Below are 17,816 nucleotides of genomic sequence, written 5' to 3' on the forward strand. Positions count from 1 at the left end.
GAGTTTTAGATCATCTAATTGGCACTAATGCAGTGCTTATATACATTTATACTCCTTGGGCCAGAACCATTGTTGGAGTAAAATTTACAATAATATTGCACACATTATTGAAATGGAAACTTCATACACCATTCAAGCAGAGAAACTAAGCTTTTATTTATCGTAACAAAGGCTTCTTGACTCTTCACTGATTTTTTAAACTACAGTAACATCAATGATAATCCAGTCACAAAAACAGAACAAATGGTGGAGCTCTTGTCAACTTATTTAACTTTTAACAAGAGAGAATGCTGATATTGATGTCACAAATTAATTGTAAAATAACTAAGTCCTCCACTGGTGTTAGTGATTCTACAAAACCTTAAAAAACAATTCATAGGCATCTGTGATGTGTCCAAGGGGAAGTTCTGACTGATTATCAATTGCAGACAATCGCTTATTACAGTAAATTGCATACATGCTTTAATGTATGGTGCAGCAAGATCGAGTGTCAGGAAAGCAGAATACATGTTCAGCAAAAAAATTCACTATAAGTGTCATCCTAATTGGGAGAAATTTATTACCATGGATAGGAACAACCTTGTTAAACCCTCAGTGAGCTGGCCAAGTTTCTTGACAAAGAACTGATTGCACAGTGGTATCTGGGATGGTTTTGGACAAGGTGGGAGAAGATTTATCAGTAACTCAAAGTCAACAAGTGCACTTCAAAGAAAACAGTATGGGGAATACTAGTGAAGCAGCCATTACAATTACAATCATATCATAAACAATAATGCAGACAATGAGGCCTACTGATTTTGAAGCCAGAGTTCAGTTCTGTCAGTGGATTATTCAGACCACTACAGCAGTGCAGAACTTCCTGTAGTTTGAATTGTTTGCTCAACTGAGATGAAGTTATCAGCTGCTACAACAGCCATGTCATGGGTGATGAAAATTGATATGCTACACTTGTTTCAAACCACCAGCAACAATCTTCCATCAACTTGTGGACTGGAACTGTAGAAGGTCAACTTTAATTATTATCTCATCCGAACACTGCACATTACCTGGTGTTCATTCAAGATTTGGTGCCATACTGTTGGAGTTTGTACCTCTTGTAATGTAATCACTGCTCGATATCTCCACTGGAATTAGCATGTTCCACCACATCTGACATTAAGCTCAGCATTACAAGTTCTGTTTCTGTTCAAAAAAACAAATATTTACAGGATACTTAGCTTTGTTCTCAATGATCCCATACAAGTTGAAACTGCATAGTTAGTATCTCTAAGCTCACACTCACATCTTTGCAAGAACTCATAATGGATTTAATTAGCATAAAGAAAACACCAGCTGTTAAGTTTCAATACTCTTCATGATTTATTTAGGTTTCTTGCTCAGCTTATACCTTAGAAGTATTTCAGCCGAAATATAAGAACTAAAATTGTGAAACACTATAACTTGAGAAGAAGTTACATAATATGCCTGTATCCTAACACATCTCATCAGCGACTCTGTCCTCCTCCTTTCTGTGACAAACATGTTGCACTTGGTCCAAAAACAATTTTCACATTTTAGCTTCTTAAGGCAGACCACTAATAATCTTTCAATTTGTTTGTTAAATACTAAACAGATGATGTTAACTTTCATACAATGTCTCCATTTCTTCTAAATTATCATATTCTGTATAAATATAATTTAGTATTTCTGTTTGTAACTGTTTGAGGAATTTGAGCTTGGTGATTGTTGTGATACTCCAGAATCTGAAATTACACTTTAATGTCATCTTTTCCCTTGAACACAACTTTTCCAGTTTTTTAATATTGTTTCAGTGTTACAAAAATCTAGATATGATGTTAGTACTGGTAGTCGTGAGAATTGCGTGTGTTTTAGAATTTTGATCTGAGGTGCCATTTACATTTTTAATACTTGGTTTTTATCTCAACTCAACAGATTTGATATGATTCAAAGAGGTACTGTGAAACTTCCTGGCAGATTAAAACTGTGTGCCTGACCAGAACTCAAACCTGGGATCTTTACCCCTCATGAGTATGTGCTCTACCAACTTAACAAGAACTCAGAGCTCGTAAGGTATGCAATTTAGAGCCCGTGTTTATGGCACTGTTTTGCTCTGAATGATCATCTCTGTCATATCCTTGAATATTGGCTATTATTCCAGGGACACACTGTATAAGTATAAATATCCATGTTATTCTGAAGCGTATTTCTCAATTTACAAGTGTTACTTCCAATATTTAATTATGTAAACTTCTATTGTAGTACCCAGTATACGGCAAACAGTGTTATATTTTCCAACACAAGACCTAAGTAAGTGATGTAGTTTCCATGCAGGGTTTAAAACATTGCAGTAGTCAATAAAATGACTCAGTTTCAATAATGAGGTTACATGAAGTCGTTAGTGTATGAAACTACAGTATAAACTGTCTCAATGTATAATGGATAACAGGGATATTTGAGAGTGCACAGTAAAATTGTGTGTGTCATGCACTGGTAATCACTTTCAACAACTGAGTACTCAGTATAGGAGCTTTACTTTGTGGTAACTACAAGAAGGGTAGCAGTAACATAATATGAAAAGAAAATTTTCGATATACTGTAAAATAAAGAACATAAGAAATTGCTACCAAGCAGTTTTAGCATGAAATAACTTGTTTCTGACTTGATCAATACGTGTTATTGCACGAGCACTTATTTTATAAATTACTGACAGTGTTGTTCTTACATATTAAAGCACATAAAACTAATGACACCAACTAAATGTAAAGACGTGATGCTGTCTTTACAACCAGACATGTAGGCAAATGACGTGAGTGAGTGGATCACTACAGCAGATGTTGACTGTACAATAGAAGTAGAATTAACTGCTGACCAGATCATTGATGTCCCTCCCAGGGCACCTGTCAGAGGCACCTTCAGTGTTGGGCAGGATGCACACAGAGTGCTTGATATGGAAAGCTGGATAATTTTCTACCATGGTCCAAAGGGCAACCACAAATCTGGCACAGGGTTCACAGTAAGACAAAAATTTAAACATATAGTGGGTGGATTTATTAGAATAACATCTAGAATCTCACAAGAGACTGAAGACCCGATTTGCAAACTGTTCATTGATCAGCGTACATGCAGCTACAGAAGCAGCAGATGATCAGGATAAAGATCCCTTCTATGAGAACCTCGAGGGAGCCTATGACAGATACTCCGAGCATGATGTTAAAATAATTATGGGAGACCTCAATGCACAAACTGGAAAAGATCATTAGCATTCTGCGATGGGAAAGCATAGCCTTCATGAATACGCAAATGATAATGGACACCGAGTTATTCAGTTTGCACTATCACATAACATGGCTGTAGGTTGCACTACAGTCCCACACAAAAGATCCATAAAGCAATATGGTGTAGCCTTCATCAACATACCTTCAACCAAAATGATCATGTAATTACTGACAGTAGGCATTTCTCGAACTTACTAGATGTACATACCTACAGAGGAGTCAACATGTATTCAGACCAACACCTTGTAACTGCAAAACTAAGAGCTCAGATATCTAATGCAAGGAAAGTGAAAGGAACATCTTAAAGAAAGTACATGGTATCAAAACTGAAAAATGAAGACATTGCTAAAACATACTCTGAGAAGATTACTCAGAATCTTGCACTATACACTCCTATTGTAAGTGATACTCTGGATCAGGAATGGAGTGCTTGCAGGGACACAGACATTAAGGCAGCACAAAAAGTGCTAGGGAAAGAAGAAAAACAACCAACGAATTCCTGGTTTGATGAAAATCGCAAGAGGATAAGTCATAAGAAAAACCTGGCGTATAGGAAAATGCTTTAGAAATCATATATACATTAGGAGTAAGAAATTATCAAGATAAAAGGAAAGAAGAGAAGAAGCTGCATAACTGCATAATAAAAAGCAAAGGGAATGGGAAAGAAAGCCGATTGAAGGACTGGAGACATTTGGAAAAACAAATAATGTCAGAAAATTCTATCAGATAATTAATAGTGAAAGAAGAACTTTTAAGCCATGTATTAATATATGTAAAAGTAAAAATGGGGAATTACTAGCTGATGACCAAGAGATATTGGAACATTGAGTAGAATATTTTAGTGAACTATCGAATGCTCCAGAGCCCCCTGTCGGAGAGGTAATAATGCACCCAGAAAAAGAGGATGAGGCCGCCTCCCCTCTCACAAGGAGCAGTACACAAAGCAATTGCCTCATTGAAGAACAATAAAGCACCAGGGACTGCTAATATAACATCAGAACTATTGAAAGCCAGAGGAGCTGAGTTTAATTGCAAGATATACAAGATTTTGTGCCTTAGCAGGGGAAAAAAAGAGTTGCCAGAAATATGGAATTTATGGACAGTGTATACAAATGCATAGCTTCACAGTGACATATACTGATAAAATTTTCTCGGGCTTCAAGTCATGTCCAGTAGTTTAAAATACATTAGCTTTAAGCCCAGTTCTCCTCGGTCATGTTACCACTTGACAATGGCCGAGGAGAACTCGGCCAAAAGCTTGTGGATTTTAAACCACTGGACGTGACTGGAAGCCGGAGAAAATTTTATTAGGGACAGTGTGTTTGACACACAAGAAAGGAGATATATTCAAATGTGACATCTACAGAGGCATAACATATTGCAAATAAAGTATTGTCAAATATCTTGTTTAGTAGACTTTCAGAGCAGGAAAGTTAACTGTGAACCAGATATTTACTCTCCTGCAAATAGTAGAAAAGACCAATGAATGTAATGTTGTTGTGCACCATCTTTTTATTGATTTCAAATCTGCATATGGCACAATAAATCAGGCTAAACTTTATGAGGCAATACAGGAATTTTGGGTGCCTGAGAAGTTGATGCATTTGAGAGGCCACCCTAAGTCATCCCCTGTGTACTGTGCGAGTGCAGTCTAGGCTATCACCCCAGTTTCCCATACAAACTGGGCTAAGAAAAGGGGATGGGCTTTCCTGTCTACTCTTAAACTTGGCAATCGAGAAAGTGGTGCATGAATTGGGTGTCCAGATAAGAGGTACTATCTACTGTAACTCCGTACTACTGTTGGGTATGCAGATGATTTGAACCTAACGAATAGAACATTTACAGATCTACAAGGTGCCTTCTCAGCTCTAAAACTGAGGGAAGTATATGTACAATGGTACAAATAAACTCACACAGCCCACAGTAACCCTTGATGGAATAACTTAAGAGCAAGTGGAATGTTTCACAAATCTGGCCGCAAAGATAGAAGCAAATGGCAGTACATCAACTGAAATTATGGACTGCAAAGTGCTTCTAATTGATTTTATTTTAGAATGCTGTGACATATTAAATCCAAGCTTCTATCATGAGAGACTCAGTGCCGACTCTATAAAATGCTGATACACCCAGTACTTGTGTATGGTTCAGAAATGTGGACGATTACAAAGCAGGGTGAAAGTAGACTGAGATCAAATGAAAGAAATATACTGAGGAGAATCTCTGGACCTGTGTATGAAAATGGGAGCTGAAGAAGATAAAGGAATGAGAGCATGCACAAACACAACTCACACACTCATGACCACAGTCTCTCGCAGCTGAAGCCAGACTACACACACTAAAGTTGTGTAGATTGAGATGAGCAGAACATGTAATAAGACTCAATGAGATGGATCCCACAAGTAAAGCCTGCTGCAGTGCGCCTGGAGGAAGAAGAGCTAGAGCATAACAGAGGTTGGGATGGAGTGATGAGGTTGGAGAAGACACTGACAGTGTTGGTTGCTGTCAAGTCCCATCCTGAGATGCAATGTCAATGGAAGAGGAAGAGGCAGAAGAAGAAGAAGAAGAAGAAGAAGAAGAAATCATTTGATGCTGTAACTAAACAACCGATGAGAATGAGAAAGATGACAATGATAATGAACCTACAGCTCGAGTATCACATACAGATATTAAAAATGCATTTGATATAGTCTTTCAATTCATCGAGCAAAGCTCATCTATTCCAGTAGACATTTTGTGGATGGCTGAAAACTGCAACACTATCAAGATTGTCATCTGCTAAGCAAAAGAGCATTTTAGACTTGTTTTTCCATCCTGCTTAAGAATAGAACACATTTTACTGTGTGATGTTTCATATTGTATACAGTTCAGTTTAAATCAGTTGTCTCAAAGTAGTATGGTAATAAATTATCTACAGAAGTTACACTTTTGCTCACAGTATCAATATCTTACTGTACGATACAGGCATATTTTACAGTACTGGCAATAATATACATTACACTTTCATGTAAGATTTTTTAGTGTGTCAACACTTTCCTTTAGTTTTGTTACTATTTCAACACAGAACAATATTTCAGACAGTATTTCCAGTCAAAAATTAAAATCATGCAGTACTGTGATGTAATGGGTCAGATCCAACCTTCTTTTTTTCCATTCTGACCATGCTCCTGGATGCGTGGAGGACAGATTAGCAAGGAGCTACTGTACTAAAGTGGGGACTGAGAAAGGGATGTTCACTGAACATTAACAGGGAGGGGGAAGGGGGGAGTGAGTAGAGAAATTTAGGTATAAAATATAGAGGAGCAGGAGAGCAGTGTACGGAAAGAAAAGAGGAAAAATTCAGTAAGGTCATAGATATGGGAAGGGCACTAGCAGACGTTTAGATCCATGGGATTGAGATAACAGAGGATATGCTGGAGAGGTTGTTCTCAACTGTTCACTTCAGAGGAGCTGGTAATGTATGTAGTGGGTCCAAAGGTGTGGTAATGCAGTAATTGATGTCATGGTGGGCAGTAGATTCATCAAGTGGGTGGCTGTGTTTACAATTAGCCACAGTTTGGTGGTGGCCAGTTATGGAGGCAGGCAGCTGGTTGTCAGCCTTACATGTAATGCTGGAACAAGTTTAAGAATATTGATCTCATAAATGACCTGGCTACTTGTAAATACTCTTCATAAGGTAGGAAATACCTATAACTGGACAACACTATGAGGCATCGGATGTATGTATGAAAGAAGTCTCTCATGTAGGTCGTTCACAGGAAAATGACTCAGGTAGTACAGGAATGGAAGCAGGGCTAGCATAGGCATGGCCTAGAGTATTGTGCACGTTGACTGAACTATCAAATACTATTTTTGGTGGTAAATGTAGTATTTTGGGTAGGCTAATTTCATGTAAAAATATTGGTCTATGTAACAGTATTTGCAGATGTGGAATATTTCGGGTTGTGCATAATGTTTTTCCTACAGTAGTTACATTACTAACTTAGAACAGCGATGCAATGTGAACCAGGTAAAACACAGAATTTTTCTTAATTGGAATACTGTGGTTAAGCTGCATAGGTACCTTTTAGTTATGTGATACACAAATAAGAACTTAATAGCTTGATGACAAAATACTGGTCACTTCAATGAATGGCACAACATATGAAAATGTTCTCCCTTCAAACAACATACCAACAATACCTACGTAAATTAAACTTGCAAGTTAATAATTTATTATTTATAAAACGGTTTGTTTGGAAGTTGCATGCCACATGCTTCACTATATGATGGCGGTTGATCTTCACCTGCAAGGAATGAAAAAGAAATTATTGTAAGTGTACAGTAATTAATAATGACACAATGCTGCTGAATAATCAGTATAGCATGAACGATAAAATGAGTGTATATGCAGATGGCATTGGTCTGAAAACTGAAAAACCAAACAGTAGTAATTTTTCTGGAGTACATTCTACATACGCTATTGTTTACAATATTTATTCATACTGATCATGACGTAAACAAAGAATAGTACAAAAGATTGGCAACTATAATTTACTGCTGATGCAATAACTCAAAAGTATCTAGGCAGTAATTATGCAGACAATGGTTGTTTAGGGCAGTATGATATCTAATTTAACTTTAGACCACTAATATTTCATTTCTGCACAGTAAGACAACAAAATGAAGAAAAAAAAGATAGCTATTGTATAAATTATGTCACAAGCACCACAGTTTTGGGAGGAGGTGGGAGGCCACTGAAAATGGTGTAAGACGCCATGTCTAAAATGGAGAGCAACCTGTTCAGTGGCACATCAGCCTAAATTTGCACAGTCAAATCGAATTTATTTGTTAATATAACACATTTTATAAACCTTCCTATTATTGTGAATAGCTTAGAACGGTCTCCATCTAGATACCATTAAAGACTAAGCTTTGATAATTACATTATTAACTTTTCAACAAAATGAGAGAATTATTCAAACCTCAGGGAGCAATGATCCTGAGTCCAGAGAATCTCAGACTGATTTCAACATGTGAGGTGTTTCTGATACTTTATATGCAACTCAATAATCTAAGAAAATATTGCCAGAAAAATGCATAAATAAATTAAGATAAAAAAGAAGAAGTAGAAGTTTGGCTGCCACAACTAGACTGCCAGTCTAACTTCATGTACTTATCAAGAACAGTTTGAGGTACACAGCAGCCGACAAGTTGGCTTCAGTGAGCATAGGTTGTAGTACTCCAGTGCCAACCATTCCTCCTCCCACAGTTGCATAACTCTCTGACTCAACAGCAAGATAACCTGTAGCAGAAAGTTGCATGGTGATTAATGCAGGCCTCATTAGTTTCTGTCTACTTGCCACTCCTTTTCTGAAATTCTCACAAGCTCTTGCTACCCAGTAGAATCAGAGATGTTTCCCTTGCTGCAGAAGCAAGTGAAATGTGTCCTGCATCTTGTGGGTCATTTTGTCTGTTGGGCACTAATGGAATTAAAGCAGAAAAGATTTTTTTCTGTACACTTTAAGAAGTCTAAAACACTGTGAAATAGACTTAAAAAATAATTTAAAGTACAGATTTTCTTTATTTAATAAGTCTAAAATAATTCCGCATCTATTAAATGAGGCAATCTCTCATATGAATACTGAAAGTCATCATTGTTCACCGGCAATTGCAGAGCTATTCTATTGGTGGAATTGAAATGATGTAGTATGACAGTATCTTTAGCATGGACAGTATTTTATAGCCATGCTGTATTATGAGGCATCACCACCTCAAACAATGTGGTGGTTTTCCTGCATCAGAAACAGGCTGTGAGTAACACTGGTTCCAAAAGTAGAGGCGGCCAGACTAATGCCGTCAAACAGCACCAAACTCCTAATACTTTTAAATAAGATAGTGTGGTATACCAATTAACCACACACACAGAAACAGGACTGTACAAATGTTATGTAAAACTAGAGCAAACAGGCTTGGACAAACACACTTAATATTTGAAGCTCACAGGGACTGTAATTTCTGGTTGTTAAACGTGGACATCACATAAGCTCAATTAAAATCAAATGCGAGACACACAAACTTCAATTTTTTTTTTTTTTCTTAAAGTTAGAACACTGAACTTCATCCTCAGTTTGAAAACGTGAACAATAAAACACAAACATATTTTTTGTTTCAGTACTTGAAAGCTTTCTTTTCCATCCTTTGTTCAAGCTTCTTAGCTGTCAGTTGCAACTGACAGATTACTATTGTTATGCTGGTAGAAGAAAAGAAGACAAAGACATTGTCTGCAAATAACCAAAGAGGCTTCTTATTGTAGATGTTATATGATTTATGGTGATAGCAAAAAAAAGTCAAAAAATGCCATGAAGGATCTCTTGTTAAAAGTGGTCAGACAATGTCACAGAGACAATATTTTAAATAATATGTGGAGGGGGCTGTATAAAGTTGTGAAGACTTCCTCAGAAGCTTCATCCATGGAAATGTCTGATGTAATGTGTCCTCAAATAGTATCACGTGGGTTTTTACTGTGATACTTTATGAGAGAGCCAGTTGTATAGTTACTTACAGGAATGTCAGGTTATGACTAAAGAGCTCTGGATTCTAAGACTGACCTGGACTTACAGACTGAACCCCCCCCCCCCCCCCAAATTTTCTATATTCTTATGAGATTTGAAGGTAAGTAACTTTCCAAAGCAGTACAATGCACCATTCAAAAAGTTGACTGTAAGGATTTGAAGATTAGAGTGCTGTTAAATGTAAACTATTTTAATGAGCATGTAGCTGTGTAGTTCTTGGCCTTCAAACATGAAGTTTCTGGTTTTGTTTTCAATAGGTGCAACTTTTTTTATTAAAAATTGTCACACAATATTTGTTAATCATTTAAGTTTCCTAATAAATATAGAATTTAGAAAGTTGTGTCTATCAAGAATCGAACTAATGACCTCACAAATTACAAGAGGAATGCTTAGCACACACATATGAGTGACACTATTTTAATGATGCTTAAAATGATTAAGAGTTAACAGCACTCACATTTTCAATGTCGATTTACTTGAGTGTTTTAGAGAAATGCACCATATGTCTGGGCACTGACCTTCAAATCCTGTAAGTATGGGAATTTTACAGAGGAAATCCAGCATGGAATAATGAAAATATTAGACAATGGTAGATTTCTACTCACATCTGTTGATCCCACCTCAGTGACCAGACAGTGGTCATGTGTATGTGAGTAGTGCTTGCCTGAATGTCTGTGTTTTGTACTTTAGAAGAAGGCCTTTTGGCCAAAAGCTTAAATGTATAGCATCTCTTTGTCGTGTCTGTCTGTGACTCAACATGTCATCTGTACTGTGAGCAGCAATCTATCCTTTTCATATATTGTCAAAATAAAGAAAGCCAGTCTGTAAGCTCCTACCCATTTGTGAGGATGGCTCATTATTAAATATTAGGTCTTTAAAAAATAAAATTGATGATCCTAATAGTAACTATATAAGGCATTGTAATATAAATGGTTTAAGTGCTGAATACTCATGTGACAGAAGCTCTAAGTTAGATGAGCTACAAGGTTTTTTTTTATCTGAATTTCTAAATATTAAAGTAATTTGTTTAAATGAACACTGGCTTAGTAGTGATACCATAAAAATCTTAAATAAAATTGAAAATTTTAAGGTAGCTACCAGCTTTTGTACGATAAATAAGTCACGAGGAGGTTCATGCATACTCATTCATTCTGATTTAGATTAACATGTAAGATGTGACTTCAATTGTTTTAATGAAGAGTGTATTTTTGAGGGTTGCTGTGTTGAGTTAAAGGACTTAAATGTTGTTATAATATCAACTTATAGAATCTCAGGGAAGGTGACAACTGAGCATTTCCTACGTAAATTTCAGAGTTTGTTAGAATATCTCAGTAAGAAAAGAGGAAAAAAATTGTAGTTGCTGCTGATTTCAACATCAATGTGTTGAATGAAACATGTAAGGGTATCAAAATTTACAGACTTGATAAAAAAAAATATGGCTTCAAATTAATTTTTTTCTGAATCTACAAGAGAAAATGCTCAGTCAGCTACATGTATTGACAATATTTTAATGAATTATGTATTTGAAGATGGATATAAATTTTGTCTAGATCTAGGAATTTCTGATCATTCAACATTATTCATTGAGCTACCCAGAGCAGATAGAGAAGTTCTATGTAAAAAAGTTTATGTAAAAAGGATCTTCAACCAAGAAACTTCGACTCTATTCCATGATAAGCTGAAGGAGACAGAATGGCACTTTGATAAAAATATTTCATGCACAGCAAATTTTGAAGCATTTCTAAGGGATTTTCTAAGTGTTTTCAGTGAAAAAATCTTATTTTATTAAAATGACAAAAAATGGATCACTAAAGGTATAAAAATCTCCAGTGCTAAGAAAGGGACTAAGACATAATAAAAAAATTGAATTTATTGAATATGTTAAACGATACAAAAGTACATTTAAGAAAGTTGTCAAGGCAGCACAGCAAATGACAAATAATAAATTAATCTTAAAACATGAGAATAAATCAAAGGCAGTGTGGTCAGTTGTAAAACACAAATTAGGTATCAAAGCCTCTAGGCATGGAATTAGTAGAATTAAGCTTGAAGATGAGATCATTGTAAATCCGGCTCAAATTTCAGAATGCTTCAATGAGTTCTTCATTAATGTAGTGAAACCAGAGGTTAATGTTGCAGATTATGAGAACAATGTATGTCCCTTTGGACAAAATAATAATTCTGAATGCCTCACAAAATTCTGAACAGTTTCAACAATAGATGTACAATAATTATATTAAAACTAAAAAACAAAAACTCTGCTGGTTGGGATGGAATACCAGCAAAAGTCCTTAAATTTCTGTGTCAAATAATAGGATACCCACTATCTAAAACAATTAACCAATCCTTTGAACAAGGAAGCTTCCCAGAGGTGCTGAAGTATGCAGAAGTAAAACCGTTGCTAAAAAAAAGGGTCAAGAGAGGATATGGGGAATTATTGTCCCGCCTCCCTCCTTCCAGTCCTATCAAAAATCTTTGAAAATGCTGCTGCTATGCAGAATTGAAATTTTATGGAGAAATATGATATTATATGGAAAACCAATTTGGTTTCCAGCAAAAGTACTATTGATGCAATTAACAAGTTTATCGACAAGATCAGCACATCATTAGACATCATAATAAAGTTGCAGGAATCTTTTGTGATCTCACAAAAGCCTTTGACTCTGTAAATCATGCACTGCTCATCTATAAGCTTGACAAGTATGGGATCAAGGGTAATGTTCTAAATTGGCTTACTTCATACTTATCAAACAGGAAACAAAGAGTGATTGTCTCATCAAATGCAGCAAATTACTATTAAAAATGGAAAACAGTAGCCCAAGTTGTCCCTCAAGGCTCGATTCTAGGACCTATTTTGTTTTTGTTCTATGTTAATGATTTACCGAAAAATATAAGTGCTCCATCGATTTTATTTGCAGACGACACATCTGTATTAATTGAAAACCAGGAGCCAGAAAACATCCCTCTCTAGATAATAAACACAAAGAACAAACTAGAAACATGGCTCCAACTGAATGGATTAAGATTGAACATCCCTAAAACCCACATGGTCCAATTCAGAACAAAACAGTCAAAGCCCCAAGAAATTAAAATAACTCTAAAAATCAGGATACAGAAGAAGTGGATTCTGTGAAGTTTTTAGGGTTAAACCTAGATAAAAATTTAAATTGGAATAAACATGTTGACTACCTGTTAAACAAATTATGTAGCTTTGCATTTGCTATGCAAATATCAGCTGGTGCAACAGACATGAATACAAGGAAAATTGCATACCACAGCTACTTTCAATCAGTTGTAAGGTATAGTATTATTTTTGGGGAAATTCAAGCAATACCACTATTTGAAAAACAATAGTTATTAACAGTTCCCTCGTCATACATCTATGATAATATCATCGTTCTACAGAGCAATTTAGAGTTATTCGAGAAAAACTGTTACAAACACACATATAACACGAGAAACAAAGACAATTTTATGCTTCCCACTCATCGCTTAAACCTATATGCACAGTCTCCTCAGTATATGGCAATGAAAATTCATAACAAGCTAAAAGGAAAGAATGTTCTGATTATGAACCTAGAGACACTGAAAACAAAGCTATGTGATATACTTGTCAAATGCTGCTACTACACTGTTGAGGAGTTCATGAAGGATGAACTGAACAAAATGGCTCTGAGCACTATGGGACTTAACTTCTGAGGCCATCAGTCCCCTAGAACTTAGAACTACTTAAACCTAACTAACCTAAGGACATCACACACATCCATGCCCGAGGCAGGATTCAAACCTGCGACCGTAGTGGTCGCGCGGTTCCAGACTGTAGCGCCTAGGACTGCTCGGCCACTCCGGCCAGCAATGAACTGAACATTTGAGCAATATAAATTTACATATTGTCTTGTTTGTAAATGTAGCTGTCCTTCACAAAAGGGAGGAAAGAAAAATAAAAGTTTATATTAATGTTAAAATTCTTTGTACCAATTAGGCCGAAGTTGTGTTATCCATTTTTTGGCATGTCTCCTGTACACTAATCATATGATTAGAAATTGTATGTTATGAGACGAATAAAACACTATTCACTATTAGTGAGACATGCTGTCAGTTAGTCATCTGCTGGTGAGACCAGTACTATGGCAGTTACTTGGACAAGCATGGTCCTCCGAATGTTTCACGAAAGAGATTAAAATGTCTTCCTTCTAAATGCGAGGCAATTACACTGCCACCCAAAAGTGAAAATGGTTACAATGGTTTCTTTATTTCTCCATGTGAGGTATCTCAACTTGCTATCATGGATGCAATAGTGATAAAATCCAACTTACACTTGGAGTTGGAATGGCTGTAAACTTTATTATTTGTAGAACAAAAGTCTCTATATCCACTTTCAGTGACTACTCTGTGGTCTCCAAAAAACTGCAGCCCAGTTGGCACTGGTTGCACCATGTTTAGTATCAAAAATTAGTTCTGATGATGCTGCTGCTATCTTTTCCATCTTACCAAAGCCAAGGAAATCTTCATTTTAATGCATTTATGATATTTATAATTCAAACATTTATGCAAATGTTTTTTTTCTTTTGATGATACTGTGTTGTCACAAATCACATCTTTTACATTTGTGGAGAACCTTGGGAGTACTAGACAACACAGCCTTTTAGCCTACTGTGGATAAGTGGGAACAGATGGTACCCTGATCTTTAACATATATGTGAAATGAATGAAATCATTATTCTTTGTAAACAACTTTTTTAATGCTATATGAAGAAAATCTTCATACTCGTTTGCCTGTCAAAAGACAGAGTGCAGATTTTGTATTGATACTGGTCCAGTGATAACTGAAATTATGTGTAAAGAGAAGGTGAAATGCTAATTTATCATAGTAAGGAGTGGAAACTGTTTAAATTAATACCAAATGTTAAATTTTTTTCCAAATGAAAGAAGTCTATTCATTCCAAGACGTATCTTTCTTCGCTATCAAGCAAAGAAAAGAAGCAAAAAAATCAAGTACAAATGGAAGTATAAATTATTTCTGAAGCGAATAATCATATGTTGCAATTTCCTGCAGAAAACAGTAAAGTCAACCAAAGTGAACACAACAAATTTTTAAAGCAATGTCTGTGCTGAAGTGGAACTCCCATTACGTAATACAGTAGCAACTAGGCTCTTCCTAGCTGCCAAAAACTTTCTGCGTGGGTCCCATGCAACCGTACTCCCAGTGGAATAGTTTGCAGCATTTAGAAACTATTGCTATGATCTTTTTTTCTTCTTAACAATACAATGACATTTATCCTGGCCAATGAAAAGGCTGTAAGTTTTTGTTTAACTAGATTGGTCCTGAACCTACGCCGAGCAGCCAGCTGCCACTGATTGTGGACTGGTACTTGCCACTCCACCTAGTGCTCGAGCACTGTCACTTGCATGTCCAACATCAGTCTGCATTGATAAGCACTCATTTTATCCATTTATTTGTTTCTCTGTCTGTTGCTCCATTTGTGATAAACTCACAAGGATATAGAGGGTGTCAATTTTTTTATTGTTTTTTACATTTATATTACAATTTATGTGATTTCTCTAAACAAAGCAATACATAGATAGTAATGTTGCAAAAAGTACGTCAAGTGCAAGTAGGTCTGACACTCTGACGATTCCGTATGAACTTAATTATGTATATAGATAGTTCATCCATCCAAGGAATTGAGAATCTTGATGGTTTCTGCCTGTTATCAGTATTGATACTGGCAAGATATTGGTATTGGGAATTCCAAGACATTTGAGAATGTTTTAATTTTAGATTTTAGGTTTAAATTTTTGTGTAATTTCACATTTGCTATTGTAGTTTTTGAGAAAATGGGGTTTTAACAGATGGAAAGGCGGGTAACAAATATAAATGTTTTTTCATGCAATGTAAGAACAAATTAAGTTTTCATATTTCTCTCTTTATGTTTACTCTGAAACCTTCCTGCTTGCCAAATTTCATGATTCTCAGTCAAACAGAAGTAACCAATATGTACTGATGAGTGAGTTTGCAAGAATCAAATGACATAAATGACCATATCTTTTGATAAAAGTTTTTACACCGCCAAGGGACAGTAGACCCTAGTATGTGCTATAAATTTCCATTTGATATGTCTTCCCATTCCTGAGAAAAATGGCAACATAGCAATCCTATAGGGGTCCTATTTTTACCGACTGAGGTACAGAATCCTAAAAATACAAAAGTAATAAAAGATCATGTTTACAAAGTTAGACCTGCAAGTTAAAAATAATAAAAAAGTAAGTAGATTATCATTCAATCTTGCATTACATAACATCACACATACACAGGGTGTACATAAAGTCTTGGAACAGTTTCAACTATTTATTGCACAAGAACTAAACATTGCACAGATGTCATACATATTGCATTTTGAAGAGAAACTCCAATTTTTTTTTTTTTATACAAACATTTGATATGCGAACCATTAGTGGACCCAGCAGATGCCAATAAGGTAATTAAATTCTTGCCATACCCATCCTAGCATGGCATCGTTGACTGTGGCAGTCACTTCCCGTATTCTCTCCTGAAGCTCTGCTACATCAAATGGTAGAGGTGGTACATACACCAGATCTTTAATGTGTCCCCACAGAAAAGTCACACCGAATGAGATCGGGGAGGCCATTTCATGAAACAGCTGTCCCCTTCTGCAGCACAGCTGATCCATCAATGCAGAGGCTCCGTGTTCAGTTACCCACGAACTTCACAATGAAAATGGGATGGAGCCCCATCCTGCTGAAAGATGAATGGAGAGTCGGATTGCATTTGAAGCATCAGCCATTGCTGCAACATGTCCAAGTAGGAATATCCACCAACTATTCATGCGCAGAAGAATGGCCCGTACAGTTTCCCACGTGACAAGGCACAAAAAACATTTAACTTTGGGGAATCACACTCACATTCAATGCATTTATGTGGATGCTTTGTACCCCAGATTCGACAATTATGCCTGTTCACATTCCCATTAGTGTGAAAAGTGTCTTTGTCACTAAACGTTAAGCGATAAACAATGCCCTCCCAATCCTCATTCAATTGTTGCAGCTGCGAACAAAACTCAAAACGCTTGTCTTTGTTGTCATCATTGAACTTCTGCATTAGCTCCAATTTGAATGGTTTCATAGACAGCTTCTGTCGCAGGACTTTCAAATGTCATTGGAGCCATTTTGAGTTCATGGGATGCATGACACACCTTTTTCTTTGGACTCCTTACAGTATGTGTGATTGGATTGAGGAGTTCCTAGATAACAGGACGCAGCATGTCATTCTCAATGGAGAGAAGTCTTCAGAAGTAAGAGTGATTTCAGGTGTGCCGCAGGGGAGTGTCATAGGGTTGCTATTCACAATATACATAAATGACCTGGTGGATGACATCAGAAGTTCACTGAGGCTTTTTGCGGATGATGCTGTGGTGTATCGAGAGGTTGTAACAATGGAAAATTGTACTGAAATGCAGGAGGATTTGCAGCGAATTGACGCATGGTGCAGGGAATGGCAATTGAATCTCAATGTAGACAAGTGTAATGTGCTGCGAATACACAGAAAGATAGATCCTTTATCATTTAGCTACAAAATAGCAGGTCAGCAACTGGAAGCAGTTAATACCATAAATTATCTGGGAGTACGCATTAGCAGTGATTTAAAATGGAATAAGCATTAATGTTGCTCGTCGGTAAAGCAGATGCCAGACAGATTCATTCGAAGAATCCTAAGGAAATGCAATCCGAAAACAAAGGAAGTAGGTTACAGTACGCTTGTTCGCCCACTGCTTGAATACTGCTGAACAGTGTGGGATCCGTACCAGATGGGGTTGATAGAAGAGATAGAGAAGATCCAACGGAGAGCAGCGCGCTTCGTTACAGGATCATTTAGTAATCGCGAAAGCGTTACGGAGATGATAGATAAACTCCAGTGGAAGACTCTGCAGGAGAGACGCTCAGTAGCTCGGTATGGGCTTTTGTTAAAGTT

At 36.5% G+C, this 17,816-nt stretch overlaps 1 protein-coding gene across 2 annotated transcripts in view; it reads right to left on the reverse strand.

Annotated features, from left to right (window-relative positions):
* Positions 1-866: 866 nt before the first annotated feature.
* The window catches only part of LOC126190994 (uncharacterized), a 130,436-nt gene continuing 113,486 nt past the window's right edge, over positions 867-17,816 (reverse strand). Inside the window, exon 5 of one of the 2 annotated variants that reach the window (XM_049931671.1) lies at positions 867-1,182. In XM_049931671.1, the coding sequence (XP_049787628.1) occupies positions 1,106-1,182 (77 nt within the window). In that variant the 3' untranslated portion in view covers positions 867-1,105. Of the gene's footprint in view, positions 1,183-1,233; positions 7,559-17,816 lie in introns of those variants that run through there. The other variant, XM_049931672.1, reaches the window with a different exon arrangement.

Source organism: Schistocerca cancellata, chromosome 6, assembly GCF_023864275.1.
Source record: "Schistocerca cancellata isolate TAMUIC-IGC-003103 chromosome 6, iqSchCanc2.1, whole genome shotgun sequence".
Lineage (NCBI taxonomy): Eukaryota > Metazoa > Arthropoda > Insecta > Orthoptera > Acrididae > Schistocerca > Schistocerca cancellata.